This window comes from Onychostoma macrolepis, chromosome 07, assembly GCF_012432095.1.
Source record: "Onychostoma macrolepis isolate SWU-2019 chromosome 07, ASM1243209v1, whole genome shotgun sequence".
Lineage (NCBI taxonomy): Eukaryota > Metazoa > Chordata > Actinopteri > Cypriniformes > Cyprinidae > Onychostoma > Onychostoma macrolepis.
This window is the reverse complement of record NC_081161.1, coordinates 185,510-202,768: the sequence shown is the minus strand read 5'-3', so window position 1 is coordinate 202,768 and position 17,259 is coordinate 185,510. Positions and strand designations below refer to the sequence as shown.

Below are 17,259 nucleotides of genomic sequence, written 5' to 3'. Positions count from 1 at the left end.
AGGAATGGACTGAGGCTGGGGTCAAGGCATCAAGAGCCACCACACACAGACGTGTCGAGGAATTTGGCTACAGTTGTCGTATTCCTCTTGTTAAGCCACTCCTGAACCACAGACAATGTCAGAGGTGTCTTACCTGGGCTAAGGAGAAGAAGAACTGGACTGTTGCCCAGTGGTCCAAAGTCCTCTTTTCAGATGAGAGCAAGTTTTGTATTTCATTTGGAAACCAAGGTGCTAGAATCTGGAGGAAGGCTGGAGAAGCTCATAGCCCGAGTTGCTTGAAGTCCAGTGTTAAGTTTCCACAGTCTGTGATGATTTGGGGTGCAATGTCATCTGCTGGTGTTGGTCCATTGTGTTTTTTGAAAACCAAAGTCACTGCAGCCGTTTACCAAGAAATTTTGGAGAACTTCAAGCTTCCTTCTGCTGACCAGCTTTTTAAAGATGCTGATTTCATTTTCCAGCAGGATTTGGCGCCTGCCCACACGGCCAAAAGCACCAAAAGTTGGTTAAATGACCATGGTGTTGGTGTGCTTGACTGGCCAGCAAACTCACCAGACCTGAACCCCAGAGAGAATCTATGTACAATACAATCCACTGTCAAAGAAACCTGGGCTTCCAGACCACCTCAGCAGCGCCACAAACTGATCACCTCCATGCCACGCCGAACTGAGGCAGTTATTAAAGCAAAAGGAGCCCCTACCAAGAATTGAGTACATATTCAGTAAATGAACATACTTTCCAGAAGGCCAACGATTCACTAAAAATGTTTTTTATTTTTTTTTATTGGTCTTATGAAGTATTCTAATTAGTTGAGATAGTGAATTGGTGGGTTTTTGTTAAATGTGAGCCAAAATCATCACAATTAAAAGAACCAAAGACTTAAACTACTTCAGTCTGTGTGCACTGAATTTATTTAATACACGAGTTTCACAATTTGAGTTGAATTACTGAAATAAATGAACTTTTCCACGACATTCTAATTTATTGAGATGCACCTGTATGTGCCGTGACTCCTCTGTTCAGTTAAAATTACAAGTTGCAATGCAGATTTATTTTCACAGCTGCCTTTGCTTATATTTACCAAGGCTGCCAATATTATTGGAGTGCACTGTACATATCTATTTATTTTTATTTACTTATTTTCATTTAACTTTTTGATACACAATGCCCTGTTGGGGCAACTTAATGGCTGCACTTTGTTCTGCACTATGTTCCACCACTTTAAGACACATGGATTTGTTGTTTGTTGTATATTCATATTCAACAGATTATAAGCTAGACGCAGCTTTTTGGGTTCACATCAAATGTTCTTCGACTTTTATACATAATAAATTTGTTCATGAATAAAGATCGATCTGTTGAAAGCAGTTATTTTGAGTTAGATGCCAAATGTTCTCCTCCTATTCAAATTTGAAATCGAAGGGGTGCATAAAACATATTTGCCCACCGGCACATTCAAATACGATTTTCAAGAAAAAAAACTAAAACCTGGGGAAAATAAATGCAGAACATGTTCACATAGGACACTATTAACACGACTATATGCATGAAACCATTCAGAAAAATTTGGGCACAAATGGGTTAACTACAGATTTAGTTATGTCTTACTCTTAAAAAATAGGGCTCAATAAAATAATCATAATTAATCTCATGATTTCTGAAAATGAAACAATCAAATTTGGCAAATGTGTTATCAGTTATTACAAAAAATACACTCTTAAAAAAATGGTTATTTGGCAAGGTGTATGGTTCCATGAAGAACCTTTAATATCCAAAAGAACCTATCCATTGCACAAAAGGTTCTTTATACTATTTAATGGTTCTTCACAATCAACATTTTTGTAAATATGTTTTTTCTGGAAAGTGAGATCAAGTGAGCTAAATGTTCCTAGCTGTCTGGTCCAGAACTCATTCCAGACTCATTTTCTTTTAGTTGTGTTCAATTAAAGCTCAATAAAGTTATAAATAGTGTTGTGGTGTTTTTTTTTAATTAAAAAAGACCAGTAGATCAGTCCTTTTATACTTTTTACTCCTATTTTAATGCTGTTTTGCATGACACAAAAAATGTATTAGGCTAGTTATTTAGCAAAAGCAAAGTTTAGTATAAAAATCATGTTTTAAAATGAAATAAAAAGGCAGAGTGATACAAATCTTAAAATACAATTTATTTATTTTTGTATCCCACTATCATACATTTTGCACCAATGTATTGGTCGTAGAACTACAAAATGAGTTTTAATAAAGATTTTGAGAGGTTAGTGAATGCTGCAGGACTGTGACGTGTTTAAATGGGCGCGAGCTGAATACTGGAGTCTCATTCAAACGCTGCAGCGGAGGGAGTTGCCATGGAAACAGTGAGCAACACTGTAACTGACGAACAGTAAATCTCCGTCTCTCGCTGCTGTTTTCACTGCTTTCAGGTGAGTTTAGTCCCTAAAATCACACAAATATCACATACAACTGTTCCAGACGCTTTCTTACATGTAACTGGCATGTTTCTGTTGAATATTTACTTCACAGAAATGTTTTACAGTCTTCGAAAAGTCTGCTAGCATCTGTTTTCAGACGAGGTATGTTAGGCTAACTCTGAAGCTTGAGCTCTTATTTATGAAAGTTTGGGCTTTTAATCACATCTTTATGTGTAGATGAGAGGTTTTGATAGCTTTGTAAAGGGTTTGCTGTCAGTTTGTCAATGGTTTATTGGAAGTTGTCTGACTTATTTAACCTAAAATACGCGCTGTAACGTTACTGTTAATGGGTGAGGTCACTTACAGAAGCACGAATTAACTGAATCTAACATTAGTTCAAAAGTGCTTTGATCTTTCATGGTAAACAAATACTGATAAAAAATAAATTAATTAATTAAAAAAAATGTTCTGTGGTTTCAGGAGTGATAATATAATCTTTTTACAAAGGAAGAGAAGCTCCAAGATTTCAACATTTCTGAAGGGAGCTGCTGACAGAAATGCAGAAAAAACAGGTGAGCATAGAAGAAATATGCATTCATATGCATTTTTTCACAACATATTTTCTTATATCACCATGCTTCTGTTTTATTACAGTTCATTAAAGGAAGGTTTTGACAGGTAGTGACACAAACCTAAATACATGAACGTTAATAATTTTATTTTAAGAAATTGTTTGTGTATGTGTGTGTGTGTGTGTGTGTGTGTGTATGTACCGTTTTCTTTTCTGTGTTTCACTTCTGCTCTAGCTTGCTTACTTTAAACAAAGCTGAATATCGTTGGCTCTGTGATAAATTGCATATTATGTTTCTAGATTATGATGGCCGTGCAGCAGAGGAGCGCAGAGTCTCCCGTCGGACAGCATCTCTAAGTCGGTATGAACCATGTGACTAGTAAGTAAAACCTCAAACATACAGGACACTACTGTTCAAAAGTTAGAGGTTGGTATGATTTTTTTAAAATGTTTTTTGAATGTGTTTTTTAAGTAAGTTTTCTGCTCACCACTACTGCATTTGTGGTAAGAAAAGAAAGAAATTAATACTTTTATTAATCAAGGGTGTATTACATTTATCAGAAGTAACATTGAAGACATTTACAATGTTGGAAAAGATTTCTATTTACTAAATTGTTTAATACATTTAATAAATGTTGTTAATTGTACTTTCTATTCATCAAAGAATCCTGAAAAAGGTATCACCGTTTCCACAAAAATGTTAAGAAGCAAAAACTGTTTTCAACTGTTTTAATAATAATAAATGTTTCTCGAGCAGCAAATCAGCATATTAGAATGATTTCTGAAGATCATGTGACTCTGAAGACTGGAGTAATGATGCTGAAAATACAGCTGCGCATCACAGAAATAAATTACAATTTACGATATATTAAAATAGACAACAGTTCTTTTTAACATGTAATTATATTTTGCAATATTACTATTTTCTCTGTATTCTTGATAAAATAAATGCAGACTTGGTGAGCAGAAGATATTTTTTTCCCCAAAAACACTGTAATGTTTCCAAAATCTTGACACTTACTGTATAACAATTGTTACTATATTGCTTAAATAACATTAATTGGATGGATTTGTGGCCCAAGATGCTGGGATAGGCTTCAGCCCCCAAGACCCTAGAGAGGATAAGTGGTTTAGAGAGTGAATAGATGGATGCATGAACTTCCAAAATACTTTGACTTGTTTTGATTTTGTTTCTATTCTGACTGCTTTTCAGCTTAAAAATACCTTTCCATTATTGTTGTTTGTCGTTTTGCATCATTACACCTGTGCTAAACCTATTAAAATTAAGAAACTAATGAAAGGCTGTTTTTTAATTTTTTTTTACAGGATGCTATGTACCCAGCCTCAACCATTCATCAGAAGGACTGTGAAAGCGGGAACTCTTTGAACCACCAGTGGCAGTTTCCACAGGATGAAAAAGGGCATAGTAGTGGATGATGAGGTACTGACATTAGGCCCTTTCGCACTGCAGGATCCTTTTCATAGTACCCGAACTAATTGTGGAACTACCCACTTTTTGGCGTGTTCGCACCGCGGGAACTAGGAACTGTTTTAGTTCCCGGAACTCCGTTTGGAGGAACTATTTAGCTCCTACTTCAGAGTAGGGTCTAAAACAGCTCCATAGGAACTATCGTGACGTAAGTGTACACCGATTGGCTAAACGTGTACAAAAACGGCCTCACCCGCCATGATTTAAAACGCCGTGTAAACATCGCATCAACTTATATTTCGCAAGAATGGAGAACAGCGATAGATGGACAGACGGACGCTAAAGTGCAGGCACTTTTGAACATTTTGAACTCCTTTCCGATCTTTCAATCGCTTGACGTATAAGTTACGTCGACATTCATGTCCATTATTGTGAACCCCGCGAGACACAACAAAAACACAGCTCCGATCACAGCGTCCTCCATCCTCCTGTTGTTAACGTTGTTCTTCTTTGTTTTCGTTGTTGAACGCCGCGCACAAATGACGTCGCTGTCGACCGGCTTACGTCACCTCTTAGTACCCACTGTTGGTGCGAATGCAACCCTTTAAATGGTACTGGGAAATAGTTCGCGAAAAATCGTCCCAGTACTTTAGTACTGTACTTCTAGTTCTGGAACTAAAGTGGTGCGAAAGGGGCTATTAACCTGCCAAAAAAGGTTCCTCTATGACATCGCCGCGAAACCCCCTTTTTGGTTCTTTCTGGCACCTTTTTTCAAGAGTGTAGATGAGTGTGCAACTGACCAATAACAACTGAGTATTCCAGCAAGCTGTTTATTAATATTGTGTATATATATATATATATATATATATATATTCTTCTCATTTTTAGGTCCTGAGACCATATGGGGTGAAGATCAAGACAACCAAACCAAAGGTGGACTGTAACCTACTGGACTATATGATAGACTTCACACTGACCACTACTGCCATGTATGCAGCATGAAAAGTTCTTGAAAAGAGGGGCATTTCCTTCACCAAGTAAAAGTGTGGAGGATTCATCTGGCCTTCATCGACCCTCATGAGGTGACTCGATGTAGAATAAATCAGCTTGCTTTAGGCTTGAAATGACTGAAATCTTCTCGTGAGTTGATATCATTTTAAACATTCTTTAAAGTACTTCTCATTTCTTGTGAATGTATTTTGTAGTATGTGTAAAACTTTTCCAATGAAAGAACCTTTTTTACCGTTATTGATATTGTAATCAAGGTTGTTAATGCGATGGACTGCACACATCTGTCTGTGTTGGGCTTGTGTTTACAGGTTGTATAAAACTAGGCCTGGCTGCAACAACTAATCGATAATTAAAATAATCATCAACGAATTTGAATAGTGCATCAAAACAAACAGACCGCTCATAATTCTGACTAAAATACACATTTTGCTCAAATATTTTTTTGTCAGAAATTAAGTGTAGGTTTAAAACAATATGTTAATTTGATTATTGATGTATCACAGCTGTTATTGTGGTCCCTTTGTTTGTATTGCCCGGTCGAGTGTTGTGTCCTCTGTTTTCTTCTCGCGAGAGTTCGCTCGCGACGTGCAAGGGGAATCCCGTGACGTCATCCTGATCATCTGATTTTGCACTTCCGATAAAAGAAGCCGGTTGAGGGTCGTTCGAGAGTGACGTTCTTCGTGCTCAAATGGAAACACAGCGATCGATCGCCTATTCTACTTTCCGCTGTTTAGGACTGTGACACAGAGTTTCTACCTTGTGGAAATAACCGTTTTGGTGGGATTATTTTGCCTTGGACTTCGTCACAGAACAGCGCTGCTCCTTAACGTGCTCCCGGACTAACAAAGTTTCACCGGTGAGACCGAAACATACACACACACACACACACCTCCATTGGACTTTTATGGGCATTTACACCCATGCGTTCTTGTACATATGTATACATTTTGTCTTGCATCTTTTTGTATAATACACTCCGGGTTGGCATTTATTCCTTGTTTTGTTGCTCATTTTACCTGCATTCAGTTAAACACAATAGTTAAAGAGATAACCGGACAATTCTATTTGTGTAGCCTGCCTTATTTCGGCCGAGCGTTACAATATAATATAATTGCTCTGTTCAGACGAATGATTGTGTTTGTTCCTCGTACCTCTTACAAGTTAACATTTTTGTTTAAATTGTTTTAAATTCTGTTTCAAAATAACAAGCAATCTGTTGTTTTTAGGTTTAGAATGTAATGTTTGTATTTTAACACTTTAATGTTTATAATGTACAGCAGAGCCTACATAGAGACATTCATTATATTTGTTTTCATAGACAGGATGTGAAATGACATTCTTTAAAATAATGAATAATGAAAATAATTACAATTATTTTAATTAAAAAATAATGTATATATTTTATATTTATTTTTTTGTCATCCAATTACTAGTATTAATAAAAAAAATCTACAGATAAATTGATTATCAAAAAAAAATTAGTTGCATGCAGCCCTACATAAGATATTGTTAAAGAGGTCAGCGGTATAATGTTGTGTGTGAACACTAAGTCATGTTTATTTGTGCAACATGTAATTAATTTCTATAGAGATAATGCATTATTACAGTGAAACAATTTGCTATTTTTATTTTGTAAATTAGCAGAAAACCATCTCTACCACTGCAGTGCTTTATCACTATTTTTAAATAGTTATAGTTCATAGTTCTGAATCATTTTGACATGTGACAACATTTTCTTTCAGATGATGCAACTGCTATAATAAACCCTGCATCATAGAATAGTAACTTGTCATTCTGTTTTTATTTTGTAGATGTTTGTTGAATAACTAGGCTTAAATGTAATTTGAGGTACTTTAGTAAAACCATGGTGATACAACCATAGTTCATTTGTGGTACACACCAAAAAACCATGGTTACTACAGTCATAGTTTATTACAGTTTTACTATAGTATTACTACAATATAACTGCGGTAAAACCATGGTATCAGAACAATGTTTTGTTTTTAAACCATTGTTTGCACCAAAAAACCACGGGTATTACAGTCATGGTTAACTACAGTTTTACTATAGTAAAACCATGGTTAATTTTCGTAAGGGCGTTAACGAAAGAGTTCATGATCCCCATCGCCTTGGAAGAGATCCCGGTGTCGGGATGAACCTGCTTCATCACCTTGTAGATGTAGATAGCGTAGCTCTCCTTCCTGAAACATAAGAACATCTGTACTTTCAGTGCATTAGCAGCTAAACCAGTTTATTTACTAGCAAGTATTTTGTTAGTTCCATGTAAAATATAAAACACCACGCTACTTCGAACCTAACTCCTACTATGACAATGTGGGTGGCTCTTAAAAGAGCCGTTGGGTTTGTTCTGATTGAAGGCGTTTATCCTCCGAAGCCGTACAAGGTGCGTCCCTGTCGTTTGAGCGCGTACACGACGTCCATGGCGGTGACGGTCTTTCTCTTGGCGTGCTCGGTGTAGGTGACGGCGTCGCGGATAACGTTCTCCAGGAACACCTTCAACACCCCGCGGGTCTCCTCGTAGATCAGACCGGAGATGCGCTTGACGCGCCGCGCGCCAGACGCACGAATGGCGGGTTTGGTGATTCCCTGGATGTTATCGCGCAGCACTTTCCGGTGACGCTTAGCGCCTCCTTTCCCGAGTCCTTTCCCGCCTTTGCCTCTTCCAGACATGATTCAGATGCTTCTCGTTTTAATCAAGCGATGAATACGAAGCGAGTGCTCCAGGGAGGCCTTTTACAGTTGCTTACAGGACCTAACTGAAACCAGCTCTGCGTCAAATGGTGCAAAACTCCCCTCTACCCCTTGTGTTCTTTTGAACGGCTCTTTGAAAGGAACGGATCGCCAAGATCCGGATCCCCTCAAAGAGCCATAAATCCCATCACTAGAATATACTGCTCTCTGTTCCGCGTCTGCTTTTAAACCCTCATATGGCCACGAGCTTATGATGTCATGAAGGTGCAGAGGCTTGTGATTGGCTGGTGTGTGACGTCCGCTCACAACTGTTAGCCAATGACTGCGCAGCTTCTCTTTTCAAACGGGTTTCTTTGGGTTTCCCGCTCGAAGCTCTTTGTTCCGTTTATTACTTTGCATCAAACACACTCTACACTAACGCACCCTTCACAGGTTTCCTAGTAACATTATTTTGTTCACGCTTTACGAAATATTCACTTATTCTTAGGTTTATGTTGTCAAATAATCTTCAGTTGTTGATGGTATTTGTAACTACCCACACCCAAAAATTGTCTGTTTATATGACATTTATTTTTTCATGAGAACTTCTGGCATTTCATTGTCATACACGGTATAATACAACAAAAAAAGAAAAGAAAAGCGCTCTCTATCAGATGAAATGTGTGGCTCTGAAAAGAGCCTTTGTGTTGGAGAAGCAGACCGGACTCGTTTACTTGGCTTTGGCGGGTTTCTCGGTCTTCTTGGCAGCAGCACGGCCTGGATGTTGGGCAGCACGCCGCCCTGAGCGATGGTCACTCCGCCCAGGAGTTTGTTCAGCTCCTCGTCGTTGCGCACCGCCAGCTGCAGGTGACGGGGGATGATGCGGGTCTTCTTGTTGTCCCTCGCGGCGTTTCCAGCCAGCTCCAGGATCTCAGCGGTGAGATACTCGAGCACAGCCGCCAGATAGACGGGAGCACCTGCACCGACGCGCACTGCGTAGTTACCTTTGCGGAGAAGCCTGTGAACGCGACCGACGGGGAACTGCAGCCCTGCCCTGGACGACCGAGTCTTGGCCTTCGCTCTCGCTTTGCCGCCGGTTTTTCCTCTGCCGCTCATTGTCAGTAACAATCAGAAGAACTGATGTGAATAAATCGCTGTAGCTCTATGCGCTGATCTTTAACGAGACTGCCGGTCTCCCATTGGTTTAGAGTTGTTAAGATTTCAAACCAATCACTGAACTTCCCTGAACCCTTCCTCACACAGACACACTTCTGGCGAGATTTACTTAGAAATGTATCTATCATTATTATCAGCTATCATTATTTAACATCATTACTTCTCAAATCTAAACATGTACAGTTGTGGCCATAAATTTACATGCATTTGCTAAATGTTAGGGATCTTTACAAAATGAGAGAGATCATAAAATTACATGTCGTTTGCTATTTTACTCTCGATGAAGACATACTTCAGATTATGGTGATGTTTTCATTTAAAACTGAATTTGTAAATTAAAACAAGGAAAATGTTGTAGACTGACATGCAGTCATAAAACTTCATACCTGGACTTGATCTGTTCACCCAAAAACAACACTTGTGTCATGATCATCTGCCTGAGCGCAGGTTTCTAAAAGGCATGAGCGGTTATTAAAACTGCTGGAATTAAAAAGTCTATAGAACAAATGTTCCCTCTCCGCAGCAGGACTGGCGCTGTATTCGCTGTGCTGTTAGTCAGTTTCTGAATGTCCATTAGATACGTCTGCAGATGCATTTCCTTCAGTTTAATCATCAATCTCTGTGGGACACTTACAAAAACTCATCTTTCATCAGGAAAGTTCCTCATCTGTAAGTCACTCGCAAAGAAAAGTGTCTGTAAATGAATGAAAGTCAGTGCAAATACTGCCACATCTGTTACTGGGTTTTATGATGTCTAAAGACTCTTATTTTGATTTAGTTTGCGTTTTGATGTCATTGTTTCGTATTTCTGTGATTGAGTTTGTTTGTTTAGTTTAGCTCCGCTTCAGCTGAGACCGGTACCATGGGCGATTCTTCAGATCATCCCGTTCAAGATGTTTTGGGGAAATGCTGGGAATATGAGCGGCGACAGGTGAAAAGCTTTGGAAGGATAATAGATAAGCAGACTGAGCAAGTAGGACTGTTAATATTAGCATTGCCGGTATCTCCAGCTTGGCTATTCTCAATGCCGCTTGTGGATCTTCATATAGAAAACTGTAAAAGATAAAAAAGAAAATGAAAAAATCAAGTTTCTAAAGCGATAAGGTAACACTTTAGAATAATGGTCCGTTGTTAACAAGTAACTATGCAGGGAGTAACAGGTAGTGCTACATTAACACTTAACTTAATACTGTTAACTAATAGAGAAGCAAGATTAACTAAGCAGTAGTAGCACATTTAGGAGAAAAGCAGTTCCTTATTAGATATGTGATAATTATTAAATAAAAATCTCCTCACTGAGAACTACTTGTGAACTATGACCAGTTAATAAAGAATAACCAATTAATTACTAATCACAACAGTAACGTCTTAAAAGTGAGCAATTGGGTTGTATGTGGAAACTAATTTATGAATATGATATCCCCAAATAAGTCGGCTACAGTTTTGTGACTTCTACTCTTACCGAAGGATGGATGTTCTCCGTTTATTTCAATCAAAAACAGAATAATAATAAAAATGATAATTCACTTAAAAATGTTAATAATTAGGAAGTGATGCTGACAAGCTCATGATTGAATTAGTTCACAATTATGAACTCTGTTTTATGTCATTTCAATATGTATCCCGCTCCAGATGACGTACTGGTAAAATACCACTAGTGCTTCACACAAATGTATGACTGTATCATGTGTCAGATATAAAACATTACATAACTTGTTAATTTAGATGTGAGTAATTACTGAGGGGTTAACGTGTTTTTCACTTTAAAATAATGGTCCAGATCACTAGTAGTTCCTTAGTAGCACCTTAGCTTTGAAGTGAAAAATACATGAACCCCTCACTAATTACTCAAACGGAGAACATCCATCCTTCGGTAAGAGTAGAAGTCACAAAACTGTAGCCGACTTATTTGAGGATATCATATTCATAAATTAGTTTCCACATACAACCCAATTGCTCACTTTTAAGAAGTTACTGTTGTGATTAGTAATTAATTGGTTATTATTTATTAACTGGTCATAGTTCACAAGTAGTTCTCAGTGAGGAGATTTTTATTTAATAATTATCACATATCTAATAAGGAACTGCTTTTCTCCTAAATGTGCTACTACTGCTTAGTTAATCTTGCTTCTCTATTAGTTAACAGTATTAAGTTAAGTGTTAATGTAGCACTACCTGTTACTCCCTGCATAGTTACTTGTTAACAACGGACCATTATTCTAAAGTGTTACCAGCGATAATAGTGCAAAAACATCTGGAAAGAGAATATTTTCACTTCATCCGATTGTTTTCTTCTTGTTTTCCTGGATCTCTCAGACATCATGAGCAGAGATGCTGCGTCTCAGTCACTAGGTGGCGCTCTTTCAGTGTTTTCAGATGTAAAGCCTGGCCTGAAGTGTGTGTGTCTGTGTGTTTGTGCTGTTTCTGTATGTGTGTGTGTGTGTGTGTGTGTGTGTGTGTGTTTGTGCTGTTTCTGTGTGTGTGTGTGTGTGTGTGTGTGTGTTTGTGCTGTTTCTGTGTGTGTGTGTGTGTGTGTGTGTGTGTGTGTGTGTGCTGTTTCTGTGTGTGTGTGTGTGTGTGTGTGTGTGTGTGTGTTTGTGCTGTTGATGTGTGTGTGTGTGTGTGTGTGTGTGTGTGTGTGTGTGTGTGTGTCTGTGTGTGTGTGTGTGTGTGTGTGTTTGTGCTGTTTCTGTGTGTGTGTGTGTGTGTGTTTGTGCTGTTTCTATGTGTGTGTGTGTGTGTGTGTGTGTGTGTGTGTTTGTGCTGTTTCTGTGTGTGTGTGTGTGTGTGTGTGTGTGCTGTTTCTGTGTGTGTGTGTGTGTGTATATATGTGTGTGTGTGTTTATACTATTTCTATGTGTGTGTGTGTGTGTGTGTGTGTGTGTGTGTGTGTGTGTTTGTGCTGTTTCTGTGTGTGTGTGTGTGTGTGTGTGTGTGTGTGTGTGTGTGTATATATGTGTGTGTGTGTATTTATACTATTTCTATGTGTGTGTGTGTGTGTGTGTGTGTTTGTGCTGATTCTGTGTGTGTGTGTGTGTGTGTGTGTGTGTGTGTGTTTGTGCTGTTTCTGTGTGTGTGTGTGTGTGTGTGTGTGTGTGTGTGTGTTTGTGCTGTTTCTGTGTGTGTGTGTGTGTGTGTGTGTGTGTGCTGTTTCTGTCTGTGTGTGTGTGTGTGTGTGTGTTTGTGCTATTTCTGTGTGTGTGTGTGTGTGTGTGTGTGTGTGTGTGTGTATATTTATACTATTTCTGTGTGTGTGTGTGTGTGTGTGTGTGTGTATGTGTGTGTGTGTGTGTGTGTGTGTGTGTGTGTTTGTGCTGTTTCTGTGTGTGTGTGTGTGTGTGTGTTTGTGCTGTTTCTGTGTGTGTGTGTGTGTGTGTGTGTGTGTGTGTGTGTGTGCTGTTTCTGTGTGTGTGTGTGTGTGTGTTTGTGCTGTTTCTGTGTGTGTGTGTGTGTGTGTGTGTGTGTGTGTGTGTGTGTGCTGTTTCTGTGTGTGTGTGTGTGTGTGTGTGTGTGTGTGTGTGTGTGTGTGTGTGTGTGTGTGTGTGTGTTTGTGCTGTTTCTGTGTGTGTGTGTGTGTGTGTGTGTGTGTTTGTGCTGTTTCTGTGTGTGAGCTCAGCCGAGCTTCTCTGAAGGACGGAGCATAACCTTCAGAATATCTTCATGTATTTCTAAAAGCACAGTTTTTCAGGAGTTTGGGCTTGGCCTTTAGTAATCGTGGCATGATTTCATCAGAGCTAGCACTGATATAGTAAAGCTGTTCATTTAATTACACTTCTCAGTATAGTGAGGTTCAGCAGCACTAAAACTAAATAAAACAATAAAGGTACATTCCAATAGTGAGCCTAAACTACAAAACCGTTCACTTTTTAAATCCATGCAAAGTGTACTGTGATAAATCTCTTTGCCTGATTGATTACCGGCGTTCAGATGAGGAGATAAAGCAAAGCAAACATGTCTGGACTCGGTTTGATGAATGATTATAAGCAGCCCGGTGTGAAGACTCGTCGTCCTTCATTTCTCACTCATTTTGTGATTTTGTTAGTGTTTCTGTCCATCAGCGAGGATTCATTTTGTACAGTATATATTTTAGCTTATATTATCACAAAAAGTACAGTATGCTTATGAAATATCAACATTGTTTTTAGTGGGTATTATGACTGAGACTGCAGTTTGAACTGGTTTGGTAAAATGTTGGTGTTTTAGTTTATTATATATTCCTCTGAAATATGAATTTGTATGTTTCTGTATAATGTATGAATATACAAGATTCACTTTAATTGTATGTTTTTGATTGCATGTAAATTGTCTTCCTGAATGCATTTGCATAATTATATTAGTCTGAAATGTTTTCATTTTTGTGGCCAAATGAAGGATTAGTTTACACTACAGTTAAGTTTATCATGTAAATGGTCAAGCAGGCTAATGAATGAACAGAATAAATATATAAGTGAAAGGATGACATACGGCTGCTCATCACTTTGATGGAGAACTGTGTGTCACATTGCCTTAAATACTTTACATAATGTTTTAGTAGTAGGCATATTAATTTTACAAATCCTAAAGTGCCATGTTTAGTGGGCTGCGATGAGAAGCCAAACACGCTCAGATTCACGTGTGTTACGTGTGTTTTTGAGTTGGATGGAAGTCTGTTTGGGAGAATCTCTCATCATGATGCTCGCTGTCTGAAAGCTTTTTGATGTTTGAAATGTTTGTGGTGCTTTTTGGCAACCTACAGTATTTGTTTTGGCAATATTACACGGTTTGAGGATATTTTCCTTTTAGACAACAACATTGTTTTTTTTACACTGACTTGAAAAGCTGTTTCTGAAGCACTGTGTTTTTCTTTATGAAAGCATGACTCTTGACTCAGAAGAGCAGAGTTCGTGTAAGTTAATGTAAGAGCATGTTGTCAGGATTTAACACAAGGACTTTGTAAAGTAACAGCTGTAACTTAAGCATGACATACCGACTGTTACTGAATCATCACTATATGAAACGCTGAAGCATCAAATGTTACATGTGTCAATGCTAATCGTTTTAACATCCAAATCTATTAATTTGCAAACACTGCAGATGTTCCCATAATGGAGCAGCTTCATACGGTTTCACTATTAACAGGAAAATCTAATGTGATAATCATTTTAATGTGTTTACAGATTCATAGTGGTTTTATTTCACCAATCGACCATTAGTGAGTCCAAAAAACAAAACTTTAGACTTTGTGTTTCTCATATTTCAGAGGTGTGACCTCGCATAGATTTGACTAAAAATGGGCTTGATGTAGCTTCCTTTTCTATAATCAATGAAACAAAGTGTTCTGTAAGGTTTATTCACAAACTGACTTTTTCAAATATGCATAAAAATATACAACATTTTTCAAAAAAATTATGTATAAAACTATATGTGTATAAATCTGGAATTACTTCCATGAGCTGCTAGTGACTCGATCTGAAATCACGATAACTTTGTAGTTTAACCCTTTAACTGTCACCCTATTTCTGAACAGATGTGAAAGTGCACCATCCGAACCTAAACTGTTATAATTCATGAATGAAAACATTTTGTAATATGATTTTGAGTACCATTTCTCTAGTAAGGCAATGTCTGATTTTAAAATTGGATGAATTTTGATGTTTTAAGTATTCAATTGATATATAATCTATGATGATTGCCAAAACATGGCAATGAAAAAAGACTTTTTGCGACAAAGGTCAGAACTCCTGTTATGATGTAGATTTCTGAGGTGCACTATTGTCATAAATTAATCTGTTTCTGTTCCTACATAATTTGTAACAAACAAAAAAAACTGTGGTAAAATATCTATTTAGGAGTCTTAGACCTTTCCAACAATACATAGTTTGTCATGATTAGATCAGGATTTATTTGTAAAACAGTGGAGATGACGGGTGCGAGGGTTATTTGTGTTGGCTGAGGCTGGAGTAAAACAGCGCGGGACTGAAAGAGTCTTTGGGGTAAGGAAGGTCCCGCAGGGCCCCGGGGAGCGGGTAGTCCGCTGGGGGCCGCAGGGACAGCGCCGGGACGAATCCAGAGGTCAGATACGGAGGAAAGAAGCCGGGTGTTGAGTAGGCGAGTCTCAGCGGAGCGATGGCCAGCCGAGGGCTGAAGGAGTTCAAGGAGGAGGCGCGGAGCGGAGAGAAGGCGGATCTGGAGCCCAGGTGCGGAGAACCCTCCGGAGAACCCAGCAGCAGCTCGATGGCCCTCACCACGTCTCCAGAACCGGCCTCCAGCGCCGAGTCCAGAGTGCCTCGCTGGACGCCGGGGAAGATCCTGCTCAGAACCGCAGCCGGGGCTCGTCCGCTCGCTCTGGACCGCTCCTCTCCGGGTTTCTCTGACGCGCCGCCGGGCTCCAGATCCGAGGAGGTCAGGGGACTCCGGAGGAGATCCGGTCCAGGAGACGCGCGGTCCTTTAGCGGGTCACTCCTCTCCGGGCCAAACACAGCCGGACTCATCAGTCCACTGAACACACCGCGCTTGTTTAGGTTCTTCTCTGCAGAAATAAAAAAAACATCAACACTGTCAGTGTTTTGTTCATAGCAGGGTGTAGCATAGATCTTTATGGGCTTTCACACTGTAATGCTTTTACTGGTTATAATGGGACTTGTATTGGTTTTAAACTGTAATGGACTCTGTTTGTCTCAGCTGGTAATTGGTCACCTTCTGTTGGTGGCTTGTTAAAACAAATAAGTCCTAATGGAACATATAAACACTGCAGAAAACCATTTTTTAAAATGGTTTTAATGGTTAAAAATTGATGATTTGTAATATTTGTAGTGTAAACCATTATAATTTATGTCATGGTTTCTATTGTTTGTTTGTTTTTTTCAGTATAAGTGCTCTGGTCTCTTTAATGCTGGAATACATTACTATAAACCTCTCTGTCTCACTACTATAGACCTTTTAATGTGTCTCTCATTGTTATTATGCACAGTATGAATATCGAGCAGCAGCGTTCTCTTCAACATACAATGATCTATAAACAATAAAAAATCAAGTTGTAAATGTATTCAACATGAAACGTTAAACGGACTAATTCTAACGGATTAATTCTGTTTACATTTGAACAAATACAGCACAGTTTTGTAAATCAGCTCCTACCGTCTCTGAACGCGTCCGAACAGAAGGCGTCGAACGCGGGCGGAGCGGCGGAGCTCAGCGGCGCTCTGGAGACGCTCAGGCCGCCCTCGGGAGCTCCTGCCGCGGGGTAGATCATCTGCAGCTCCTCCTGCGCCTGCTGCCTCCGCAGCGCCACCTGCGCCGCCATGACGCGCTGCCTCTCCGCGATCAACGCGCACTTGACGCACGCGCAGTCGCGCCAGCGGCAGAAGCGCTTGTGGCCCTTCAGAGCCGAAACCACGCCGTGATTCCTGCAGCGCGCGCACTTCGGGCTGCGCGGGAAACTCCTGTCCTCCGGGCGCAGGAAGAGCGCCGCGTGCGGGGAGAGCAGAGAGAAGCGCCCGCTGCTGGGCTCCATCACTCCCCAGTGTGCGTGAGAGAGAGCTTCTGCTGCTGGAGCGGAATCAGACAAAGATTTAATGCTGCAGGTGACAAAAGAGAAACACGACACCGACACGCCCCTCTCTCTCTCACACACACACAAGCACACACACACACACACACACAAGCACACACACACACACACACACACACACACACACACACACACACACACACACACACACACACACACACACACACACACACACACACACACACACACACACACACACACACACACACACACACACACACACACACAAGCACACACACACACACAAGCACAAACACACACACACACACTCACACAAGCACACACACACACACACACACACACTCCTGCTATAGTGGCTCTCTGTTGCTCATCCGTGTAGAAAGGCAGCATGTGCTCAGATAAGATCCGCAGCGTTGCGATAAGACGCAGATGGAGAAGCTGTGGATGAAATGATAAGATCCTCCTT

The 17,259-nt window shown here is 39.7% G+C and overlaps 2 protein-coding genes and 1 long non-coding RNA gene across 3 annotated transcripts; 1 reads left to right on the top strand and 2 right to left on the bottom strand.

Annotated features, from left to right (window-relative positions):
- Positions 1-2,353: 2,353 nt before the first annotated feature.
- LOC131543511 (uncharacterized) lies at positions 2,354-7,146 on the top strand. The gene is made up of 6 exons (XR_009271920.1): positions 2,354-2,417; positions 2,518-2,567; positions 2,886-2,977; positions 3,277-3,355; positions 4,303-4,417; positions 5,294-7,146. It is a non-coding gene; the product is annotated as an uncharacterized LOC131543511 (long non-coding RNA).
- Positions 7,147-7,798: 652 nt separating this feature from the next.
- On the bottom strand, positions 7,799-9,292 carry LOC131543403 (histone H2A-like). Its single transcript, XM_058780701.1, has 2 exons — positions 8,829-9,292; positions 7,799-8,096 (listed from the first exon to the last, which is right to left on the bottom strand). The coding sequence occupies exons 1-2, from the start codon at positions 9,221-9,223 to the stop codon at positions 7,799-7,801; spliced, it is 693 nt and encodes a 230-aa protein (XP_058636684.1). The 5' UTR covers positions 9,224-9,292.
- Positions 9,293-14,596: 5,304 nt separating this feature from the next.
- LOC131544156 (doublesex- and mab-3-related transcription factor A1-like) lies at positions 14,597-16,976 on the bottom strand. Its single transcript, XM_058782199.1, has 2 exons — positions 16,400-16,976; positions 14,597-15,791 (listed from the first exon to the last, which is right to left on the bottom strand). The coding sequence occupies exons 1-2, from the start codon at positions 16,773-16,775 to the stop codon at positions 15,199-15,201; spliced, it is 969 nt and encodes a 322-aa protein (XP_058638182.1). The 5' UTR covers positions 16,776-16,976; the 3' UTR covers positions 14,597-15,198.
- Between the last annotated feature and the right edge of the window lie 283 nt (positions 16,977-17,259).

Bases quoted from the DNA above. Each gene is read 5' to 3' on its own strand.
- LOC131543403 (XM_058780701.1), bottom strand. From the start codon at position 9,223: ATGAGCGGCAGAGGAAAAACCGGCGGCAAAGCGAGAGCGAAGGCCAAG. The intron at 8,097-8,828 runs GTCTGCTTCTCC...CATGTCTGGAAG, and splicing joins AAGCCAAGTAAACGAGTCCG to AGGCAAAGGCGGGAAAGGAC.
- LOC131544156 (XM_058782199.1), bottom strand. From the start codon at position 16,775: ATGGAGCCCAGCAGCGGGCGCTTCTCTCTGCTCTCCCCGCACGCGGCG. The intron at 15,792-16,399 runs GTAGGAGCTGAT...TTATTTCTGCAG, and splicing joins TTCGGACGCGTTCAGAGACG to AGAAGAACCTAAACAAGCGC.